Below are 25,487 nucleotides of genomic sequence, written 5' to 3'. Positions count from 1 at the left end.
CTTACAGTTTGCAGACTTTTAAATTTTACCTGTAAATATTTAGGAATAAATCCTGATTTCACTGGTCTCACAGTGAGATTTTTACCAATGACTTAATAACAGTCGTATTTCATGCTGCAGGGATATAAATTACAGACGGAATGGTATTTTTGACTGCTTCTTACATTCTCCATATATATCACACTTTCCTTAGTATACTATCCTGACAGATTATATGGAGAACACCCTCCACGACAGTTTAAAAACAACAGTTTTAAACATCCAAATATTATTTTCAGTGAAAGTAACAGATCTGCTTTATAACAGCATGCCTTAACAACACTCAGACGATTCAAGGAAAAGCTAAATCCTCTATCTTAAAACTCTAGCATGAAATTGGTTCAAGATTTAGCAACTGCTATATCTCAGTCCTTTGCTTTGTTATCAGTTTTCCAGTATTTTTTTCCTCATCTAGATTACCCTCTATTATTTAGTTATAACTTCCTCCATAATTGCAATCAATGAATAGTAATCACTTAATAAACATATCCTGACAGGTCTATTTTTGCACTGGGAAAAGATTAATTTTCTTTATCATCACTCCAGTAAGTGATTTTTCTTCTTACCTGAAGTAGCAAAGTGAAATGTAGCACCTGGTGTAGAGTTCTGCTCTGCTATGTACAGTATTTGAGCAAGACCAGACATCGTTCCTTTCATTTTTATATTACTTTGATATAGATTTATAAAAAATCTGTGTAATTTGAAATTTGCATTCACTGATTTTTATACGTAATTCTGTTGCTGCACACAGGTAAAACCTGCTTTGCACAAACAGCTTGTTAATACTGACCTAATAGTGGCATTCCGGGAGACTTTTCAGAGTGCTTTTTGAGTTTACATACTCAACATCAAAATGCCAAAAAGTGTGCATTCTGTCAACTATCTACAAAGGCCTAATTTGATACTAAATAGAACAAGATACCCTGAATGAACTTGGATTTGGATACCTGCAGGTTGCTATAATGATTTCTTTTCCATTGTCATGTGAATATACAACATGAAACTAGTAAAGAAACATAAACAAAAAAAATGTATTTTGGTCTGTATATTGAAATCTGTTGGGTTTTGGTTTTGTTTTTTGTTGTTTTGGTTTGTTTTTTTTTTTTTCCCTCACAAATTAGATTGATTTGTTCTAAGTGGGCTTGGCCTAAAGTCACTGGAATCAAAGCAAGCTTTTCTACTGACTCAGGAGATTTCTGACTAGGTGTAGCAATAAATGGAAATTCAGTGTAAATAAACTCTCCTATAGGATTCGCATTTTTCTGCTTGAAGCCCATATGGAGAAATTCTCAAATGTCTTGTGAAGTAAACCTGGCCATTCATTGCTCCTGAAGCCATAATACAGGTATTCAAAAATTCAAACTATGTGCAGGGAAGGGAGAGATTCAACCCCTGCTCATCAGCTATTTTACTTTGATCTGGCCTGACTTTACCTTAGGACAAACAGACTGTGCAGTTTGCCAGGTACCTTCCAAACAAGACTAAAACAATTGCTTTGGATTAAAAACATCAAATAAAATAATTTTTAAAAACCTTAAAAATCAAGGTTTGAATATATCAAATTTGCATTCCTAAATATTATTTTTTTAGGTGGACACTCCTCAGTGAGTAATTCTGACATTAAATGGTCTGACAACTTTTCAGTTGAAAGTGAAACCATAAACAGAGTACTCTAGATTGAGTTTCTGTAAAATTTAAGTACACTTTAGTTCTTCACACTAACATTTAAAACATATTGAGCAACTCATCCTTGTTCCAAAGTATCCATTCACTGTAAGGACAAATTTTCCAGTGGTAACTTCTAGCATTTTTTGTACAAATACTGCCAAAAATCAGTTTTATCATCCTTATCCTTCAAACTCTCTGTTACATCGTCACATACCATGAGCCACTGGGATCAAGCTGAGCTGTCCCTCTGAACTGAATTCCCTTTCTGGCATCATACTTTGTGCTTTTGTAAATGCCCTCACAATCAGGCCTCATGATATGAGCATATGAAAATTCTTACTAATATAGGCCTGTCACAAGAATATAGATCTTTCTATGGACAACAGGCAACTTATAACTGCACAAATTTAATATACAATAACTAGAAGGGCAAATCTAAATTTTCTGCCCTAGTCTCACCTTTGCCACAGGCAGACCTACATTAAGTTTCAAGGAAATTTTTCCAATACATACCATGCAAAAAAATCTTATGCATATTTTAATCACTTTAGCAGTATCACCCTTCCGTTGAAAACCAGAATTGATTATATAAATCAATAATAGGGAAAATATTTATTTCACAGCTCTGAAAATCAGACTAAAAATCTCTCTTCAGAGTTCACTAGTTCAGCCTGTAATTTCCAGAATTCTTTTAAGATATCAGTTCAAGGCATCTTTTTGTGTGCACAGTAATGAAGACTTTAAATACACTAATTGCGTCTAAACATAGGCATATTACTAAGAGATTCCAGAGTAAAACAAATTTTGCGCAAAGCAGCAACATTTAAAATAAGCAACTATTACACAATTCAATGCAAAAAAATATCATATACTAGGCATTTTGTAAAGATCTAGGAAGTACTTAATATGAAAACAAAATGCCTGGATTAATCTAGCAAGATATGTCGATATGATAGAAGTCAGAAAGCAATTGTGAAAAAACACTCTGCATCTATGCCAGTCACAAAGTGTTCAGTCAGAAAAGCTTTGATTTAAATCATATTAGCATAGTGTGGCGGAAGCATGCAGCACCACAACATCAAAGGATATGCCCCAAAAATATGTGGATTTTTTTTTTTCCCTTCTTCTCTCCAATAAAAGTATACTTTTAGTTTGCAACTCATGTGTGTATCAGAAATGGTTTTATATCCAGGGGGAAATCGGAGGGGGAATGAAAAAGAAAAACAGCTTGAGGGATGCAAGAATCTCACCATACTTATAAGTAAAGAAATAACAATTCACTTGTAATAGGACTGTCCCATTAGGGTCCCTGATTGCCATGAAAATCTCAATTGACCCACTCATTTTCTTTGTTAAATTTACCGCTTTAAGGTAATTAAAACAATATGACCTTGGTTTTGGACTCACTAGGTTTTTTTTAAGGTATAACTCAGAGTCATCCAAAAATTCTTTGGAGAAACGATAATTTTGCTCAGACTTCTCAGAAGAGATATGATCACTCAGAATTTCCCATTTTGATTACAGCACAGGGAAACTAATTTCTTCCATTGTTTCCAGTAATTTTACAGAAGAATCCAAATACACCATCTGACTGCTTGTAGAGACAAAATAGAGAACTTCATTTAGGAACAATTAATTCCTCTTCAGAATAAATTTTCAAGCATGGTAATTGAGAGGATAGAACATCATTGCTTTGTGCCAGTATAACCTTTCTGAACTTCCCAGGCTGACACATCACAGCTGAGATGCAATCGTGTTAGTCACGGCACTCTGCGTGATGCCAATGCTGTGCCGAGCAGCACGCTATTAGGAAAGGGTACAGCAGCATGCTGCACTACCGACAGGGCCCTCACATGCTGGGATTGTCTATATGCAAACACCATGCCCACTGTCACAGCACAACACAGGAGAATGCTAGGGAGCTATTTCTGTAACACCAGGAGCACTTATTCCTCACAACTTGACCCCTGCTCTGTGTGGTGATGGTGGTGATGTGTTTCAGATGTGATGCATAATAGCAGGAGAGCACTGATGCATCAGACCAGGAAATTAAAAAAGATGCCATTCACACAAAGGAATGTTTAGTTAAGTTTGAAAATCTTGGCTCAGACGATACCGTGACGGACCATTTGTTACATCTTTACTTACTAATGTTCATTTGCTGTGGAATTTGTTGTTGCGTCTTTTTCTCTACAAGTCAGTTCGTTACTGATTCTAAACGACACCAAGAGCTCATCCGCATTTCACCCCACACATTTTGAGTCAGGGATAATATTTGAAAGCACTAGGGTCCCTAAAGGAACAGCCTATTACAATACACAACAGTAACTATGTTTCTACGATTTATGAAAAGAAAGCAATATGTGCCTGTTTCGGTGCCTGTCGTTTGCCTACCAATGGTGCAGTGCTCCCCATTCCAGCCCTCTCTGCATTCACATTTCCCATCTTTACAAGTTCCGTGCTCCGTACAACGGGGATGACACACACGCTGGTCACACGCCACTCCTGTCCACCCTTCTTCACAACGACATGCTCCGCCAATGCACACCCCGTGAGTGCCACAGTCTACAGAGCACACTTCTAGGAGAAGAAAAGAAAAATATCATAGCCAGCGTGTGTCAGTGGCATCGGGGCAGAAGCAGCAACCTAGTCATGAAGGGAAAAGTGAGTAGAACAGGAATGCTGTTACTGCTGTCAAAAGCATATAGTTCGCACTCTGGTCAAAACAGTGTTTAACATTTGCTTAAAACCAAACTAGATTAAAGTAAAAAGTTGTTTAAATAAAATCTGCTAATGTATGCTGAACAGACTGCTGTAGAGCTGCGTCCTCTATTCAGATACAAACAAGTTTCAGAGGTTAAGTTCTTCAACACCTGTCAGAGCGAATAAGGGGAGCACGTAGCTGTTTTACCCAACCCCGGATCTCTGGTGATTTTGATACAGACATTGATTTGCTAGGAATGAGACTGAAACTCACCTAAAACTCCTTCAGCAGAGAATGGTGACAATTCAGAGTCACTTAGATTCTAGGAGTGATGGGTAAAAGACATTTTCAAGGGAGAAATTTTGGAATCCCATTACTAGCATGGTCAGTCTCACTCCAAAAACTATTCTACTGCTCTCTGCCAGCTGAAGTTCTAGAAAAGCAGAGGGGTCTTTTGCCTCATGCATCAGCCAAAAATTGACAGTGAAACTCTCATTCATGATTTTTTCTAGCTGCTGATGTATGAATCAGAAAAAATACATCTTGATATTCATTTCACTGGTAGGGTATTCTAAGTCATTAATTTTAGGAAATAATTCAATAAATGTGAAAACTGTAAATATTATTTTGAGAGACTTGCTTATGGCCTACAGCTCTGTCTCAAGGTAAATGTAAAACTCCCAGTATTTTTTCCCCACAAATAGAACATTTGTTGTCTTGTCAAAACTGTTTTTTTTTTCTTTAGCTCCTTCTGTTAGAATAAACAAGTTTTACAACTGTAGCTTTGGAGAGGATGAAATTTTCTAGCCTACGCTTTATAATTCTGTGCCTGCTTTTTAGTGTTATTTGCTCTAAAATAATTTTAAAAAATATTCTATGTATAACTGAAAATGGAAAAATACCCTTTATTTGAAAAGAGGTTTCTCTGTCGTGTGATTTTTTTCATAAAAGAGTATCATTTTGATGCACAGTAAAGCGAATCCCCAAAACATACTTAATTGTAGTGTTTTCCATTCCTCCAATGTTATAAACATATTTATAAATTATGGAAGTTTTCATCTACAGTTGGGAAACAGATGTGAAGCACTTAAGTAAATTTTTCGGTCCAAATGAGGGTCAGTATTAGAACGAAATACAAACTCCTGACCTGCATCCCCACCTACCCCCCAGCTGATAGTCCCAAAGTAAGAATGTCACAAAAGCCAGTATATATTCTAAGATATATACACACTTGTTCTCGACATAACTAAAGAGGACCAAACATGTTCCCAAGGCAATTTTCTAAATTATTTGCATTTCAAACTTGACATAGATATTAACATTTTACCAAAATAGGAACATCACTGCAAAATCAGGAAAAAAATTGTTTCTTACCAACGGAGCAGTCGGGCCCCATCCAGTTGGGATCACAGCTACAAAGACCTGTGTCAGACAGGTAGGTACCGTGCCCACTACACTGGTCGGGACACTGGGCTCTGGGGAGCTCACAATTTATTCCACCCCAGCCTGGGCTGCAGAGGCACTCTCCATTCACACAGACTCCATGGTTGGAGCATGTTGGATCTAAGCAATCAACTACAGAAGAAAACAAAAACAATGTAGAGAAAGGTCAGTTCACACAATATGATGTCTGGAAAACATGTAGATGCGTGCTCTGAAAAGTTTTTATCACTGCATTTATATCACTTTTATATAAAGCAAATTGATGTAGTTCTTCAAGTCATATTAACACCTGGTCTGAGAATGGGATAGTGTGAAGTAATTTGTGCTTTACATTAGTTCCAAATAAAACAGGGTGTGACCGAATGATGAAAACTTACTGCAGGAATGCTGTAGTGAAGAAGCACAAAGATAAAATAACAAATATATATAATAAGAGTTCCACACATAAGCCTTCACCTGGGGACAACGTATTTCAGAAGAAATGAAGTCCCAATGACTCATGTACTATATTTAAATAACAATAAATAATAACTGAGTAAATTACACTTTAAAAAGGATATTTTTCTTTGGAGTATCTTCATCAGTACTGCTATTATTACTATTGAAATGTTAGAACATTGTGAGAATAACATTTTGATATCCACTTCCAGTACCTAGAAGTCAAAGTATCAGTGGCTTTCAGCTTCATTTGGACTCCTGCATTATTCAGGCACTTTTGAACATTTGATTCATGGTCTATTAGTAGCTGAGCTGTGAAACCGAGCGTCCTAGTTACTTCAACCCATATTCTAACCAGCAGATAATTCCTCTTAAAGAAATAAAGAAAAACAGATATAGATGTGGATTTCATCTTTTCTCAATCCAGAAATAGGCTGAGAAAGTGAAAATAGCTAAGATGGAAAATCATCCTGTGAAGTTTTGGTTGCTATTTCAATCCTGATAAATAAAGGAATGCTATGAGCTGTCTCTCAAATAAAATCTATCAGTAGCATCATGGTTTTCCAAATTTTTATCATATATAATGAATCTGTAAAAGTATACTATGCTTTACTGAAAATACCAACATAGAGGCTTTACCAACTGTCTTTTGCTGTGGAATTGAGGGCCAAGGTCAAATTCATGTCCTAAACGAAATGAATTCATCTCATGACTGTTATATATTAGCTCACAACAGAAGGACCAAGAATGATTGGCATTCTCTGTTCCAGCTCCAGGAAGATCTGAGTTTATAATGAAAGTGATTTATCTCTCATCTTTTCCAAATTGATCCTTCTAAATTAAGGGAGAGACATTTTCACTCTACCTTATGTGAACAATATTTGATCTTTCAAATCTCAACTTTTCTATAAACATAGAGTCTTGTCAAATTATTTTATGTAGCTGCAGAACATTTAAAACAAGTATATAGATCACATACAACTCAGAAGATTGAGGCAGGTACATTTAGAGATGCAATAGCATGAGTTATCAGAATAGTTTCAACTTTAATTCAGATTACAGTAGTACAGGAATAAATTACTATAAAATTTCTTATAAGATTTCCATTTTAATGAAACTGGTTGTAGATTTTTTTCTTTGTTTTGTTTTTTTGTTTTTTTTTGTTTTTTTTTTTTTTAAAGATTTAATGCTTAGTTAATTGGACATGAAAATATTATAATGCAATTCTGTATTTATAGGTAAACCAAGATTGGTTTGTGGTTCAGTTCAGATAAGGCTTGATAAATTCATAAATTGTTTTAAAATTATCCAGAATGCTTATCCTGTACTGTTATTCCTTCTTGGTGCTTAACAAAATTAAAAACTGTCCAAAGTTTAGAATAAGTTTTCTTACTTTTTCTGTTGAACCCAATAGACACAGATCTGTGATAAAACAATCTGACTGAATAAAGAAATAAAGAGCACAAAGATTTAGGTCAGTTTACTCTTAGGATGAAGGTTACTTTTTTTCCCCTAAATTTAGTCTACTCTTTTTTTTTTTTTTTTTTTTTTTTAGATGATGATATTTTAATGGAAAATTGAAAAGTGTAGTATGTGTATAACATTATATGTGGCAAGACAGCTGACTTTAGGAGATATTGATGAGTCCTAATGTACTCTCCATGTCAGAAATGTATCATCTTCCTTCTCAAATGAAAGTACTAATGAAATCAATGTGGAGCATATGAATAACAGTACCTTCTGCTACATAAATTAACTGTCTTTCCTCTACCCTGAATTACAGTATCCATGCAGCTGAGCCGTATTTCTACAGAATAAGCCTATCAGTACACCCTAAGCCCCCAATCTCTCTTGTTTTATAGAATAACACAGTAACCACCTTTGTCCTTTGTTCTGGACAAATATACTTTATAGCTCTTTTGTTCTATCACATGGGTAAGTAACAGCTTTCAAAGCTTAAATTGAAGAGAGCTTTTACTTTGAACTTAAATCTTTTTCTATTTTAATACATGCTTTTAGAATTATCATCTTGGGCCAGATCCTCAGCTGCTAAAATTAGCATAACATGATTATCTGCAATAGAACTACACTGACTTATGCTGCAAAGGTTCTAGCCCGAGTCTTTAGAAGGGTTTATAATGGTATTTAATAAGGATTTATAAATGGAGCTTCTTTGGTGATTAAACAAAGGAGAACGCACCTTAGCTAGTAAGTCCATTAGACTTAGAACTCATAGCCCCTTGGCAGCTCACATCATTAGAGCTCATTTAGTATTGGGCCCTCTGTAGATTTGACAAAAAAGGTACTGAAAGCAATTTATATCCCTAAGGACAAAAAAGGAGGTCAAGGAGTTTTCTGAACAATATGTACCATAAAGCCCCCAAAGAGTCATGAATTACACTTATGAAGTTAAATGTCATTGAAAAATGACTCGACCATGAAGCTGACAAGAAAACCACCCTTAACTTAACCTAATTTGGCAATTTCACTTGTCTCCTCCCAAACCAGATTGAATGCAACCTGACAAACATGCCACTTAATCTCGTGTGCAAATTTGTTAATAGAACAACAGTGTTTATGCTGCAAAAATTGTGCATCACAAATATTGATTTTGGTGCCACTTTCATTTCAGGTAAATTGTTTGAAAAATATGACCATGATAAATATCAGAAATAAAAAGCTAATGGGAAGAAAAAATGCTGACCCACTTGTTCTAATTCAATATCCTAGTTGGAAAATAGTGAATGAATCAACTTTTGCCCTTCCTTTTGGAAGCTCAAATCAATAGAGGAGATTTAATATATTATATATCAATATAGATATATTTATTTTTATTATTCTACCATTAGAATAGTAGAATTTTAATTCATGAAAAAACTTTAAATAAGATCGGATGATTACCTGCAACTGGAGAGACTCCACTTCATATCATACCCTTTTTCCCATAGCTCTTGCATTAATGTGAGAAACATGTACAGAAGAAATTAAATGTTTTTTATTTATTTGTAAATTAATTTATTGACTTATTTACTGCTCAATGATGTATGTAAAATGTTATTTTAACCTTTCTTGTCATGCTATTGGCCCCTTCCGAGTTTGCAGTCATCACCTCCTGTGTTCATAATCCATTTATGTTTTTAAGAAAAAACTCACCCTTTCAAGCACAGTGTTGAATAATAATGTATATCCTTTCACCTCACACAGTAATTCACCTCCTCCAAAACTTTGTTGACTGACTGTTTTGCAGTGTTTCCAACTTTGAATGGTGTTAGCACCTTTGCAAAAAGATACGCACTAGCTTGTTCTATAAACTTCTCCAGAGTTGATGATGTCTTTGTTTCACCCATTTCAAACATTCACCTTAGGGTAAGACGAATTAAGCTCTACAAGAAACTATTTCTCTTTTAGGAGTGCTAGGGGATCCAAGTTCTCTAGCCCAGATATATCAGAGCCATTCTAGACAATTGAAAGTAGAGACAGAATTCCATGCAAGTAGCCAGAAATTACAATCAAGATGGGAGAGGAACTGCTTACAAGGTAAAATTTACAGAACCAAATGAAAGAAAGATATTTTTAGGCCATCTACCATAGTCTCTCTAATAATACGAGCACTTATATGACAACACAGAACATGATGAAATTTATGTAACTTAATTAGACTAAGCAAACAATTGCAGCTAATACCAGAAAAAGAGCTCCTGCATTCCTGGGGAATAGACCGGATGCTGTAAAGCGTGCTAAAGACAGTCTTTTCCATCTTTGAGTTCAATGAGAATGCTAGCTGTAGCAAGGCATTTCAGATAATAATTGAGTATTTCCTATAATCATACACTCAGGGTGAACTGAGAACTATCAATTCTAGCAGACAAAAAGGACATTACAGAATTTTCTGGATATAGCTTAAAATGTAACCCATTAAAAACAATGGAAAAACTCTACTGAATTCAACTGAGTTCTGGATTAGAGCTTTAATCATCAGTGTTGTGAAGCTTTCCTGGAAAGGGATGACAGGAACGAACAGTTGAAGCATTGGCAGTCCCACTAGTGAGGATCCTTGCTTTTTTTTGCTTTTAGCAAAACAAATTCCCTCAGACTAATGCCAGATCTTGCCCTAACAGCAACGACTACAGCCACACACAAGAATAAAACCCTTAGTGGTTTAGATTCCTGTAGTTTTCTTCCCTTTGTTTACTATAATGTAAGATAAAAATCGATACATGTGGTGGACAGCTCTGCATCCCACTCAGAGTACTCCATAGAGACTCTTTAGTCCTAAAACCATGCAGCTCTAGTCCTCTCACTTTAGTCCTCAAAGTGGTCCTCCTTTTGGAGGCTTAATAAACTCTGGAATGTCATCATAAAGTATCTTGAACTGTGACTGCTCTGAGGATGTGCCAAGGTATGCTGAACTGTCTATTTAGTAGGGAGTTGAATTCCCTTTTAAAGCCATACTAATATATTTTTTTAAAAGAAGCAAAACATTTTTTGTTGTCCATTCTAACAGAAAACACTGTGAATAAACCCAGTATCAAACTGAATATATAACCACATTTTGCATGGGTTATTTTGTTAAATTTACTCATTCTATGTACACAAGGAATTGGACACTTCCAACATGAAGAGCTTTTCTGCATTTAAAGGACAGTTATCATTTCGGTGTGCCATTTACCTTTCTTTAATCCCATATGATTGCAGCTAACAGGAGTAATTTGCCCTACATTAAGTCTGTAAGTAGCATGGATACCTAAGTCTTTCAAATTTCTTTCATCAACTTCTGTCTTAATAGTGACTGGTATGTTTGCTGTGTGGAGCTTCAGCTATACAATTTTGTCTACTGCTGCTCCTTTTTCCCCTGCATTTCACATCTAAATTGTTCAATAAATATAATCCATAAGAAAAGATTTATCTTCACTCTTCAACAAAGGAATTTTCCAGATTTAGTTGTGGCAGACATTCTTACTAATGCAAAACAACGTATACAGAAGGCAAGTTTTGCCTGAACTTTGATAGATCAGTAAAATTTTGATGGACTACATTTTTACCCCTCTTTCACAGTAATCTACTACAGTAGCTTTACATTTAAATTTTGATTCTGTTCCTTCCTTTTTTTTCTACTGTCCTGGGTTTGAGTGAGTGGTAGGGTTTTTGGTAGCAGGGGAGGGGGCTACAGCGGTGGACTGTGTGAGAAGCTTCTCGAAGCTCCTCCGGCTCCAAGCCAGACCCACCTCTGGCCAAGGCCAAGCCAGTTACTGACTGTGGCTGCTCCTCTGTGATAACGTATTTAAGAAGGGGAACCTGGGAGGAGGAGTGGGACTTGTGAGGAGGAGTTGTGGCAGCTGCGTGAACACCAAGGTCAGTGGAGGAACGGAAGAAGAAGGAAGGGGGGGTGCCGGAGCAGAGACCCCCCTGTATCCTGTGGGGAGACGGCAGGGCGGCCCCCCCTGCCACCCATGGAGGTCTGCGGTGGAGCAGACACTGATATATGGCCTGTGGGGGCCCCACATGGAAAATTAAGGCAGCTGTGCCCGAAGGCATCCAGGATCCTGTGGGAAGAAGCAGCCCCCACTGCTGTAATTCAGCACTGGGAGGATTGCAGCGTGCAGGGGTGTCCCACGCCAGAGCAGCTCGGGAAGGGCTGCAGCCTGTGGGAGGGACTCTGGTCGGAGAAAAGGTTGTGGAGGACTGTCTGCTGTGAGAGAGGGACCACAATGGAGCAGGGGCAAGAAGTACCTGAAGCTCCCCTCCCACAAAGATGGAAGAAGCAGCAACACTGACAGCATTCCCCATTCCCTGCCCACTGGGGAGGAGGTAGAGAAATCTGGAGCAGAGCTGAGCTTGGGAAGGAGGGAGAGGTGGGGGGAAGGTGTTTCAAGATGTGGTGATTCTTCTTAGTGTCCTACTCTGCCTGTTAAGGGGGGAGTGAGTGTCTGTGTAGTGCTCAGTTGCTCTCTGAGCTCAAACCATGACATCTACCCATTAAATAACTCCAAAACCCAGCAAGCGAACTTACAACATTGAACGAAAATGTCCTACCTTCTTCACAGTTTTCTCCTTTATAGCCAACAGAACAGACACAGTTCCCTTCGATGCAGGAACCATGACCTCCACATGAGGGATCAATACATTGGCTGATGGGTACATCACATTCTGGACCTTTCCAGCCACTGTAGCATAAGCAGGTGCCTTTAGAGTATTGACCATTGCCACTGCACAGAACCGGGCAGGCAGCTGGAAAATGGAATGAAAGAAAAACAGCATAGAGGGTCATGCATGTATTAATGTAAAAGTGCACTAAAAATCCACTACCAAATACTTAAACATATATTCAAATATGTTCATTTACTGGGTAAAAAAAAAAAAATCTAAGATAATTTGTTGTAGTTCAGTTCTTCATTTTCCAAAGAAATAATCTGATTACTCTTTTATAAAGTACACATTTGTTGGCCATTCTGAGAATACAATTGCCATTCTTTATAGTCTATTGATAGTGTTTGGGATAACTGATGAGGTAACGTGAACAGATTTGAGTGTGACATTACTCTGCTTTGTTCCACTAGGTAACATCCAATTTTCACAGGTAACAGAATACAAAACACTGTCCCCAGAACATTTTATTATATAGCATCTTTCTTCTTCCATAACACTTTTTTAATGTAACGTCCAAAAAAATTTCTAGACTCTTTGACTTGTTTTTTTTCAGTGCAATAATCTTGAACACAGGAATAGCACAAGGTTTCATCTACAATAAATGAACCTTGCCACCAATATCCCTGCTGAACCTTGTTTTCCCAAATCCCAGAGTGACTGCTCTTACTCTGTGTATAATGGCAAGAAAGCACCATTAACCCTCATCCTTCCCTCTTGTATTAAGGGAGTGAGACACATTCTGAGCAAATATTCATTTATGCAAATGAAGTGAAGCCTGTGAATAATAAAGGTAGTCAGCAGGTCTTGGATGCCAGGAATCAGATGTTGTACATATGCAGAGCGATGGAAAGAAACAAGTGGTTTACTAAAAGCCAGTTGCACATAAATGTTACACTAAGGCATATTCACACTCCTATATGCCCACGTCTCCCATGTGAACATGGCAATCTGTGAATTTACATGCCTGCCAAAGACTGAATGTGTGGTTACCAGCCAGAGAAATGGAAAAAATAACAGAGGAATAACAGAAAATGGGAGTAATGAAGTGAATCCTTGAGAAAAGGTACACTTTCGTGCTCTTCTCTCTGATGCAGTTTGATAGACAGAAAAGTATCTCCCTGTCTTTTCACCCTTCAAAGCAATTAGAAACTAACAGCTAGTTTTACAGTGTCAAAAATATACTCAAAAGCTACTATTAATCATTAAAAGGTCCTAATGCCTTCTTGATTCTATTATCCCTTTAATCTGAATGATCAAGAAGAATCCAAGTAATCGATTTCCTACAAAGAAATGTGTAATTGTCCAGTTATACAACTTTTCCACTGTTCAGTCCTGTAACTCTTGTTAATCCTAGGTGTCCCACAAATCTGCTGCAAAAACACTTTTCAGGATATATTTTTTTCAAGAATTTTCTTATTTAAAATGGGAAAAAAATCATCAGAAAAAAATATATTCAGATTTGTAACCTGAGATGTTAGCTAAAATTTACAGTGCTGAGAATTATTTCAATTATGACTACAGGTTGATGAGCCACGTCACATGTATAATCTTTTTTAGCCTATTTCTTCTACAGTAGAATAATAACGTGATCAGTATGCCGAAGTTTGGGGTTTTTTTGCTATCCCTCCTCTGTCAGGGCCATATTTTCCATCTTTTGGTAGCAATAGGACTCCACTCTACTGCATTCCTGGTGTCCTCTCTTACTGTGAGTCTTGTTCAATCTTTTTCTTCCTCACTGTCCTGGTTTGGGCTGGAATAGAGTTAATATTCCTTTTTGGTAACTAGAATAGTGCTGTGTTTTAGATTCAGCACTGGGTTTGGTATGAGAAGAATGCTGATAGCACACTGATGTTTTCAGCTGCTACTGAGATTTCGAGGACTCTCCGATTCCCCATGTCCTGCCCGTGCGCGAGGGCACAGGGAGCAGGGAGGGAGCACGGCCAGAGCTCCAGACCCAAACTGGCCAATGAAATATTCCATATCCTGGAACGTCGTGCTCACTGTATAGAGGAGGGGTGGTCAGGAAGGAGGACTCTCTCTCTCTCTCTCTCTCTCTCTCTCTCTCTCTCTCTCTCTCTCTCTCTCTCTCGCTTCCGGGATTGCTATTGCAGGATTTTGGTATTTCGGGATCGCTGGCCGGGAACGGGCTGGGTATTGGTCAGCTGGTGGTGAGCAACTGTACTGTGCATTGCCCATTTTTATTTCCTATTACTGTCATTGTTTTCATTTTATTACCATTATTAAACTGTTCCTATCTCAACCTGCGAGTCTCCCTTTACACCTCCCCCATTCCCAGATAGGGGGGGGGAGGGTGGGTGATCAGCTGTGGGGTGGTTGGATGCCGACCAGGCTCAAACCACGACACTCACTCCAAAAATTAATACAAAACTGAATAAGATATAATTTCTAGCAGCAACTTTCTGATTTCAGATGTGACACATGTTCACATGTACTTTACTGTGTTCAGTGAAAAAGTTTAAAGTTCTACTGGTTTTTCTTTTGCAGCTGGTTTCAGAACTAAGTTTACTGAAACAGCTGGATTGAATTTCGATACAGACAAATATCCATTATGTCCATGCTGTGCTCTAGGACAGCCTATTTTACATCTTTTTGCATGTCATCATCAAACACCCTTCCACGATATACAGTGTGCTCAACTAGAAGCAACTTGAATGCCATATGATTAACTACTACTCCTGTCTGCATGCATTACCTCATGGAGTCTATCTCAGTTCCTCAGCATGTACGGGTTTTCACTGTCTAGATATGCTAACTGCTGCTACTGCAAGTCATATAGGTGAGTCATAAAGAAAGGGATCAAATAAGGACCACTTCTGCTCTTTAGGTATGATGACCTGGGGACACAAAAAATTCCTTTGTCCATAACTCTCCATACCACTGCAATTAAAGGTCTTGTTTGGGCTGACATTGATACATTTTCCCAAATCACTGTAAGAAAGGCATTCGCTTCAGTCCTGCTCTCCTTACTTGCCATGGTGTATAGATCTAGAGGTAAGTGACCAGAAGGCAACTTGTCATAAAGACCTGGAGTAATCATGAGTGGCAAGTTTCTTGGTGCCACCTTCCACACCCTGACACATTGCAGAGATACTGTCCCTTTATCTAGTACCCGTCTTAACACAAAAATATCTTTCTCTAGAACAAGGCACCTCTCAGCTCCTGTATATAGTGGTTAAGCTTGCAGTCCCTTTGCTCAAGTCCAACATAGAAGTAATATTATTAGATGCAAATTCTCTACATGATTCTGAGCCATTGCAGGGACTCAATGTTCTAATTATTAATGGTTGCTCAATGTGGATTCTCCAACTGCATTGGGACATGCCAGCATATGGCTTGCTTTTGCCCATCAGCATCCTCACCATGCTGTCATAAAGTTGCATAGAAAGAAAACGTCCCAGGAAAGCTAAGTGTAGACAGTAGGCAGTTTCTTCAGACAAAGCATATTTGTTCCTGTAGTTATAAAGACAAAAAGTTAGAGTTGACTTATAAGCTGGATACAAGTGAGGAATAGCATTTTTTGTTTTGTTGTTTTATAGGTCAACATGGCACTCAACACCCGAAAAGACTTCTATTCTGCAAAGCAATCCTCTGGAGTCAAAACTCAAATAAAGGCAGTAACTCTATTTGAACAACACAGCCCCTTGCAAGAGGGACTGAGTAGAAATAAATCCATTATTAAAATAAATAAAAACAAAACAAAACAAAACAAAAACCAGCAAGCAACTTAGATATGGCCAGTCTGACCTAGATAGATAATACTGTGCCAGCCACCTGCTCTAAGACTGCTTCTCTCCTCGCCTTGCCCCGAAGTCTCATTAAGCAATGGGCAACTGTGGTCCAGCTAAGAGATGTGCATCTGCTATTTGGAACTTGTCTAAGGGAAGGCCACTCTTAGCTCCCACTTTTGATCTGAATTTGCAGGGTTCAATTTCTGGGACACCAGCGACTGGCACAGCAGAAGAAAGATTACAAGATGATGCTGGGTCTTGGGCTAAAGAGCTTCCACAGTAGTTTTTTAGTGTTCCGTTACTCTGCTATGGTGTTTCAGGAATTTAAGTAAAGCTTAAAGCCGTGTCAGAGATTTTCATTCCTGTCTTCATACTTCTAGCAGGTCAGAGGTCTTGCTATGATTCATAAATCTATCCAGTCCTTGTGAAGCTTGTAGGTAAGTTGAACAGTAACCTGCCTTTAGTGGTCTGCCACTGCAGTATGCGTTGTCAAGATGCTAGTGACACCAGAACTGACTTTGGAAAATTGAGATAATCTGTCATTTAACCTTAGGGATGAGATGAATACAGTTAAGATTAAGATACTTGCAACCTAAAGCTACAAAATTTAATTTACAACCCTATGTTGGGGTTATTCTACAAGCTATATGACAGGAATATCACTTTGAGAAAGAAAAATGACAGGTTCTTGGTCAGATTTTGGCATTTCCAAGACTGCCATGTCACTAAGATCGCAGGAGAAACATGTAAGCAAGAATCCTAGCAAGTCTAGGTTATAAGAAGCTGGCTTGTCACTGCTGTAATAAATAACTGTTCATTAATGTTTCTGGTACGGGTTTATAGACTGTCCCAAGTGAGGAACAGAAAGAGAATCAAGCTACTCTTCCACAGAAAACAGAAGAAGGCAGTTTAAAAATGGGTCTGCTATGCTTATTTGCTAGACCATATTGCCGCAAGGTGAGAGCCAAAACAGTCCACTCTAATTTTACATCCAGATGACTTCCGTGATTGTGTAAACAACTCAAGAGTAACCTAGAGTTCTTGTTATCTAGGACTGCTTATTTTCCCTATATGAAGTGGATGGCCCCTATTTCAGGACAGAATTGACTGTTCAAAGTCTGTTGAAGGAGTGTGAAGGAAGGTTGGTTTATGTAATGGAACAAGCAAGTTCCATCTCATTTCTGTGGATAGATAGGTTGCATAAAGATAACTGCAATGACACACCAGCACTGACAAAAAGTGGATAGGGGTCTTCAGAAGTAGTTCTGGCAACACGCAAGTAAGGGTGTATCTCCTAAGTGAAGTCTGAATAAGAACAACACGTGTTAACCCTGAATGTGGTTTTGGTGATGTGAATCTGCCCTTTACCAGTATTCAAACAAAACCAGACTAAGTTCTTAACATGGGTCTCAGCTGATCAATGGATACCACAGACCTTTGAGTCCTGTAGGATGCACATATTTAAGAGCATGAATTGAGCAGGAAAGACCAGCCAAACATCCCTCTGAAAGCTCTGTGTCTCAAGGTTTATCTTTGGATAGGTATTTAGGAGTAATGTTAATATTCCCTGATGCATGAGGAAAGGTGATTTGATAACAGCCTGTTACACACGGACTAGGAGGGGAGATGGTAAGGAATAATGCCCAAATGGTCTGTCATCAAAAGCCACCATTTTGTCCAGTGACACTTAACACACAGGTATCCCAGCTGCAGTCTGTGTACACACTCCTTTAACCCACCCTTACAATGTTCACACATACATACTCACCAGAGGTGTTCTTCTAGAGCATGGCAAGAAACCAGTAAAGGATATGTGAGGAGTCAAACTCTTGGAGGCTGTTGCAGAACTTGGTTTAGTTACACAGTTGCTTGGTTGAGAGGCCTTCCCCTGCTACTTGAAGTTCCAAACAGGATTTGAAGGCAGAGTTCTGGCTTGGTTCCTCTTGCTGTAGAGCAAACATTACCCTGGTGCAGAGAGAGTCCTGTACCACTAGGATCTAGGCTGTCAGTTCTCTACTGCAGACTTTTTTCAGTTCCTCCTCATAAAATAGACAAATTTGTATACTTCTCTTGAAAGTTACTTGAGTTTCCGGGCACAAAAATATGCAGACTTGAAAGCTTTTTGAACTTGCATCTGCAATGCTTCCCTGTTCTGGACCAGGTCACAAGCAATGCCCTTATATTGCTCTTATTTTGCAAGCAGCTCAGTTTTACATCCAAATCTGAATTTTCAAACAGGGTATAAGAAGATTAGCTTCCTTTGTGCCATCTACAGGCTTCTTCAGAGCCTAGGCAGGCTGTCAGGAGTCACCCCATATCAAGTCAGTATTTTTCAATATATATGCCACAGAATTTTGTGGTGAGATGCTCATGGCAGGTTGGGTGAGGGGCGTCAGTGGTCTGGACGGACAAAATTGCATCCAGCCTGTATCCATAATGCCTGTAAACCCTAATCTTGCATATAAACCAGATTCTTACCACAAGTTGGTATGCATAAAAGATGATCTTGACTGCCTATTCACAACATAAGCAGTGAGGGAAATTAGGACTGAGTGTTGAAGTACAAGTTTAAGGCTGCACTAATAGAGCACTTAGCCACCATCTAAAGTGCCCTTACACCCTAAATACTGCTAACTGTTCCATCAACCAATTTTCACAAGATTATCTGAAAAGTTAAAACTCATGGAAAATCATTCCCTGATTGAACACATAATTAGAAAATTCGTGGAATGAAAATCTACAAAGGCCACTATACACAAGGAGACATCATCTACTGTATGTAGACCTAACACGTTATCTCTAGAACCAAAAGAATTTACTGGAAAAGCATTGAAGACAGGTACAATTTTTAGTCTTTCTCGACTATCTGCTATATGCCACCACCAGAGCTGAAATCCTGGGTAAAATGGAGTTTTGGTCTGGATCATTACAGTTTTACTTCTGTAGTATAATCTGTATAGAAATATACATATTCTGAAGACACACTATCTATACTCCTATGTAAGATACGTTCGGCCCTTGTTGAACTGTACAGAACTTTGTCAGACCAAAGAAAAATAAAGATTATTTTTATCTGTAGATGTTCCTGTTTAGGAGGAGGAAGTAAGATTTAGTCCTGAAACATTTGCTAAAGAACACAGATTAAAAGAAATGTGCCTGACAGCATATGCACTTTTAAACTGCGTAAGGTTCACCTGTTCTGTACATGTGGCCACATACCTGTACATCTAATTTATCTACTGTAACTAGCATGATCCAACAGTGGAAGATATACACCAATATTAGCATGCATAGCACTTGCTGAAGTTTACACAAAGTTTTCTTGGGGTCAGACAAAAACTTTGTTCTACTTCCAAACATATGGACACATTTTGAGTCTTCTCGTCAAGAAGAATTAACAAACTTTTTGAGTCTGGTTTTATCCAGACAATTCTTCAATATACTCACTAGTTCAAGTCAGCCCAATGTCCCTAAGCTTGGAGTAAAGCATTATATTTCATGAAACAGTGTAAATGTTTTTCAAGTCTTTAATATAACCATATTAACAGTCTATAAGTGTCTCTCAAAAATCATCTGAACCTACAGATTGGGCAGTTTTGATAATGTTCTCTGGACAGAGTTACAAGAATTCCTAGTTACATAAAAAAATGAAATACACTAGCAGAACACAAATCAAGTTCTTTGTTTCACTGACCAACGGGAATTGTACTGAAGACAGATGTAGGTCAAGCTTCTTGCCAATGACCCTTACCTTCACCCAGTGAACCTTCTGGGTGAAGTTCCTCTACATTCTAACTAATTTGAACTGTGTAATCGCTCACAATTGGACTTCCTTTTAGCAGAGATTAAGGTGCTACTTCTGAGAGATTATGCATGATTTTGTGAGTATATGAAGAAGATGGATTATTGTTTATCAGAATCTAATCTGAAACCAATAAATGCATTCCAGGTCAGCTCCAAACTGGAGTACAAATACAGGAAAGATCCAAAACCAATGTCATCTACAACCACCTGGTTCCAAACACCTATTCAGAGTCCCATTGTGCTGGCATCTTTCCCTTTTTGGTCTTTATCTTGGTGATGCATATATAACATTTAGTCTACAAATGCTAATTTCTCTTAAATGGACATATTAGTTTAAGATGTAAGCAGGTGAAGATGTATTTTACTGATGATAGAGCTGAATCTTACTATGATTGTATACCAAAACCCTGAGTAATTTTAGATTCACCCTAAAAGCTACAACTAAGTTCTTGCCTACAGTCAACATCCCGAAGTGAAGTTATACCTATTTAGATATAAACAATCTTAACTTCTAACTGGCTTAAAAACCATAGAACCAATAAAACCAAAGGAATTGCAAATATTTGCATTTTAGAAGATCAGCTCAGTTATTTAAGAAGTTAGTTTCTGAAAACCTGATTCTAAATGTTGGCTCCAGACATTTTTATTTTAAACAAAACAGTACTGAAACAACAAATTATCACATCCCTTTTCATCCCTTTTTTATACCAAGTGTTTGACAATAATATAGTTCTAAAATTTAGGAGAGAATAAATATATTCTTATTTGTAGTTTAAAAATACAATTGCTTTGTTTGACAACATTTTCCTTCATATTTTATGTTTAAATCTATTTTAATCAGTTGGGGGAACACTTTACTACTTGTCTGCCTGCCTATTAGTTTTATCTGGAGTTCATTTATGGATATGGAAATCTGAAATAACTTCTAAGACCACTCCATGGTTTATACTGATTCACTTTTACTAGTTTATATTACTTTTATGCGACTTTCCTGGTAAGCAACCCTAGCAAACTTAGCCCCAAGAAGGTAATTCTGGAATGGGAGACTGAATGAATCCAGGACCGTTTTCTCTCATCTCGTCTTTGTATCTCATAAACATGGTGTTTGCATGGTCAAGAAGAATGGACTTTGACTAGACAGCCTGCTTGTCAGAGATCACTAACTTCTGTCAGGCTGAAATCTTCATAAGAACAGTGACAATTAGGAAGATCTAGAACATCCTTTAGGTTGCTCTAAGACCTTGTGCTCTTCCAAGCAGAAGTCATTTTGTAGAAATTCACCCAGAAGCAGAAGAATGAACAGCTGTTACTGACATTCTCTGTTTACTTCATTCTCTAGTTACTTCATGAAACTGTTTACTTTGACTACAGAACACACAAATAATTTAAATGATTTAGTAGTACTGTTACTCTATGCTCGAAGGTATCAGGTCACTATTAAGAGGAAATGTACAGCCCTTCATAGTAGTCATGCTCTGAAATCCTTACTTCAGTTGCCCAAACCTCAGCTTTACCAAGCCCTGTTGCCTAGCTATGTCAAACTGCACATTAGTAAGCAAGAAAGAGATTCACAGAAGAATTTCTAGAAGGACAAAAAACCCATCAGGTGTGTCAAATCTCTGACATTCAGAAACCATTTGGGGAAAGCAGCACACGCTGACTTAAGCACTAAAGTATGGATGCTTTAATTAATCCGGGGTGAATTTAATTGCTTTAGTTAAGTGGAAATCGGGTTAAAAATGATGCAGAGCATGCTGGGGTGTGTTAAAAACATGACATATGAGTTGGATGAATCGATAAATTAAAAGCGCACAGATGTTTTAATTAAACCCAGGAAAGTTAACGAAGATCACTAGAGACTTTTAAGCCTATGATTAATTCAATTCATTTAAAATACCTGTAGAGATATGGGGATGCCTCCATTTTGGGAGTTAGAGAAGTTCTCAATCAATAAGTACTTAAGCTGTTCTACAAAAAAAATGGCAAGATTTTTTATAGAAGTGACAGAACAGCATTAATTGCACAATGAATATTTACATTCTTCTGAACACTCAGCAAACTTTTGCTTTGGCCAAAATTTATCAAAAAGGTCATAGTTTTTCTCATTGCTTTCAGTGTGACCTTATCTGTCAAAAAGACAACACTTGCTGTTCCCTCCTCTACCGTTCTACACAGCATCCATTTCCATTAGATAACTGCTTTGCTTACAACTATTACGAAAAATCTATGAAAGAAATATGACTGTCTCCCCACACTATCTAGCAGCAATTTCCAGAACCACAGCAAAGTTTTAAAATTATCTCTTTGGTGTTGGACACTTGTTATAAAAAAAATTTGCTTCATAAATAGACCCTTATAGTATTTGTAATAACAATAACAATGCAGTCTGTAAGAATAGCTAAAATAAAAATTAAGCAAATGTCAGATACATTTGAACTAATTTAGTGGTGGATTGAAAGGGCTGAAGCCCCATTACTACTAGCATGAAGATGAGCTAAGACAATCTAGCTAACCATCAACAAAGATCTAAGTTTTAGCTCTCTAAAGATATTGGAGCCCTGAGAGGGGAGAGAAAAAGGCCACTGTACTGACTCACTGGAAAAGCCACAGCTGAACATAAAAAAGATTTTCAAGTGGTATAAAACCAACTACAAATTGGAGACAGAGAGAAAATACTATATTTGAGTTCAGCTAGACACTTGAAAAATCAGCTAGTTGTGCCAGGGTTCAAATGTCTTGAGGAATTTCTCTTGTCAGTACATTCTGGATTCAACACTTCGTCAGCCTGTTTGCTCCCCCTCCACTATGGCAGAAGCTCTGCAACTATCACTACCTATGCTAAAGGGGAGATTGTAGTTCCCCATGCAGTACACTAAGATGATTTGCAAAAGGGTAGATCGATATGCAGCTAATCCAGTTAGGATCCTCCCTATCTACTACATCGTTGAAAGAGCAGCACAGTTTAACTTATTTTTCATATGCATCAGTGCATTCAAGGAAACGTAAATTACTCTGAACTGGTTCTGCTTTACCACAGGAGGACTGGTCAGTTTGCCATATATTTTGTGCCTTTGAAAATAAAGGGGGGGGGGGGTGGCGAGGGAAAGAGGGAAGAATTCTTTCAACTCTCTGCATGATACATGGGATTGGAGGAGAATGTATGTAGATGGTGGATACAAATGTCCTGAAAGCACTGACTTGCAACCTAAAACTTTTCCTGTGTGTCTTAGTAACACAGAATCAGGACTGTGAAATTCCTTCTTAGATATAAGCAGTGAAGTTGATACAAGAACATGCGGAGAAATAAATTTTACTTTCTATGAACAGATGGAAATAAACAGATGTTAAAACTGACTACTGTCATAAGCAAGCATGTAGGTCTTCATTTGTATATCTTGATAACTTCATCATTAGAAAAACTGAGGAGGAAGGGAAAACTAAACTATTTCAGAGGTTTCAGTAGCTATCTCAATGAAAAGAGCCAGTGAGTAATTGAAGAGATGATGCTTCAAGATCACAAAAAGCAGCAGTAAGGACAAACACCAAACACCAGAACTATGCTTTCAAACATAAGCGTTGTGATTCATAACACAGAAGCACTAACAGAATGAAGTAATCCATGCATCCAGAAAAAGAAATTAAAAAGTAAAATATTTTTTCAAATATTTTTGGTAAGATTTGACAGCATTCCCAGTGAATGGTGTAAAAACTATTACTTCTCTGGTAATTGTTTAGCTCTGGCTAAATAGCAGTGCAGTAGATGTAGGATTGCACCCATAGGCTGCAGTATTCAGGGTATTTAAAACCCCGATTGCTTTGGTCTCATTTTAGTTATTACTATTTGCCTTATTAAATTTACAAGAAAAGATTTAAAGCACAACATGATTAATTGCACAGTTCCACATTAGCTGCAGATATTTAAACATTTTTCTACATTTGAATTAAAAATGTGTTTGTTTGAGAAAGCAAAGAGGGGATGACAGCTAACAATTTAATCTCACTCAAGTAGGGTCTAAATATAGGAAAATATCTAAATTACAGGTGCAAATCTAGATATAACGTAGATATGAAAAAAGTTAAGCATGCTGAAATCTGAAGCAGTGATTCAGGGCTGTTTCTGTTATGCAGCGATGGCAAATGTCTAAGGATCTCTTAATAGCTGTATTTCTATAATGTGATTTACAATACTACTTAATCATAGTTGCTTGAATGACATTTACCATCATCACAAGGACTCCAAGATGATCCCAACACAACTGCAAAGACAAACTCTAAGAACTTAATAAAATAAACAAATACCAGTACAAGTCCATGGAGACAATGCAGTCTAAAAACAAAATGTAGATTGCAACACAATTAAATAAGCTAACCAATTAAACACAAAAACAAATTACAAAGCATGCATCACAGTGAGCACAATTCAGCTCAGCAGAGTATAGTTAGAGCAGAGAGATTCTTAGCCACCAATGGAAGTATTACAAGACTGGAAGAAAGATTTTTTGGCTTGCCAGAAACCAAGCTGCACAATGGTTTGCATTCTGCATGTATTTGTATGCATGCTCACCTTCTTGCTGCACTGGGAACCTTTTGAAACACTCTATTTATTGGAATGTCATTGAAACAGAAAATATTTGTGCAAATAGATGTGCTGTTGCTGCACATATATAAGAAGGGAAGAAAGATAAAGTGAAGTAACTGATAATAGAGCAGGCTTTGAAAGCAGCTGTGAGAGATCAAATGAATGTACCCAGCTTTTAATAAGTATGAAAATATTACTATAAAGCTGTTGAAGAAAAACCCATTAATAAGATTTTACTATGTTTCCATATACTTTCCATCTTGGACATAAGCAAAGCAAACTTCCTTATCACACTAAGCCAATAAAACTTGGTTCCAGTTTGTAGGCCTCAGCTACAAAAGAGCCTGTGGCTCTGTCTTTGGTCTCTAAATTTCTACAGGTTGGATAATGAGTGATCAGATAAAGATGCACTAGTGTTTACTGAAATCAGAGACTCATAATTACTTACATGCCCACTTCTTTTTACCTATTGTGTTTTGTCCAGCAGTGGCATTAGCAAGTTTTCTCAGTTATTTCCTTCCTCCTTCCTTACTGAATTCCTCAGCATTCCCCATTGTATTTCTTAATCCTTTTAGCTTTGTCTTCGAAATTTTCTCCTACAGAAAAAAGTCTGCCTTCTCTAGCTGCACCACTATCCTGCAAGCTCTTTGAGAAGGCATACATAATTTCAAGTTCATATGCTGCAACATGAATTTAGAAACATATGAAAGGGCAATGCAATCCACAGGCACAAATTTGGCTGTATGTTTACTGGCCATTTAATATAGAAAAGAAATGTTAACTAAACTGCTATTCTAGATGTAAGTATTGGGTATATTTAACAACATTAAATAAATATCTTTAAAATTTTTTAAGCATTTTTGCTGCCCCAAAAAGGGACAAATATAACATACAGAAGGAAGGACATACTTCTAAA

The 25,487-nt window shown here is 37.5% G+C and overlaps 1 protein-coding gene across 9 annotated transcripts in view; it reads right to left on the bottom strand.

Moving 5' to 3' along the window:
* TENM2 (teneurin transmembrane protein 2) overlaps positions 1-25,487 on the bottom strand; it is a 693,894-nt gene that overhangs the window by 77,227 nt on the left and 591,180 nt on the right. For 6 of the 9 annotated variants that reach the window (XM_042790513.1, XM_042790514.1, XM_042790516.1 and 3 more), the window contains 3 exons: positions 12,326-12,520; positions 5,786-5,986; positions 4,075-4,287 (listed from right to left, as the gene is read on the bottom strand). In XM_042790513.1, coding sequence (XP_042646447.1) covers positions 4,075-4,287; positions 5,786-5,986; positions 12,326-12,520 — 609 coding nt within the window. The remainder of the gene's footprint in view (positions 1-4,074; positions 4,288-5,785; positions 5,987-12,325; positions 12,521-25,487) is intronic. The other 3 variants (XM_042790512.1, XM_042790515.1, XM_042790517.1) reach the window with 1 other exon arrangement.

This window comes from Tyto alba, unplaced genomic scaffold, assembly GCF_018691265.1.
Source record: "Tyto alba isolate M040663 unplaced genomic scaffold, T.alba_DEE_v4.0 Super-Scaffold_17, whole genome shotgun sequence".
NCBI classification, from domain to species: Eukaryota; Metazoa; Chordata; class Aves; order Strigiformes; family Tytonidae; genus Tyto; species Tyto alba.
This window is presented reverse-complemented; position numbering and strand designations above follow the sequence as displayed.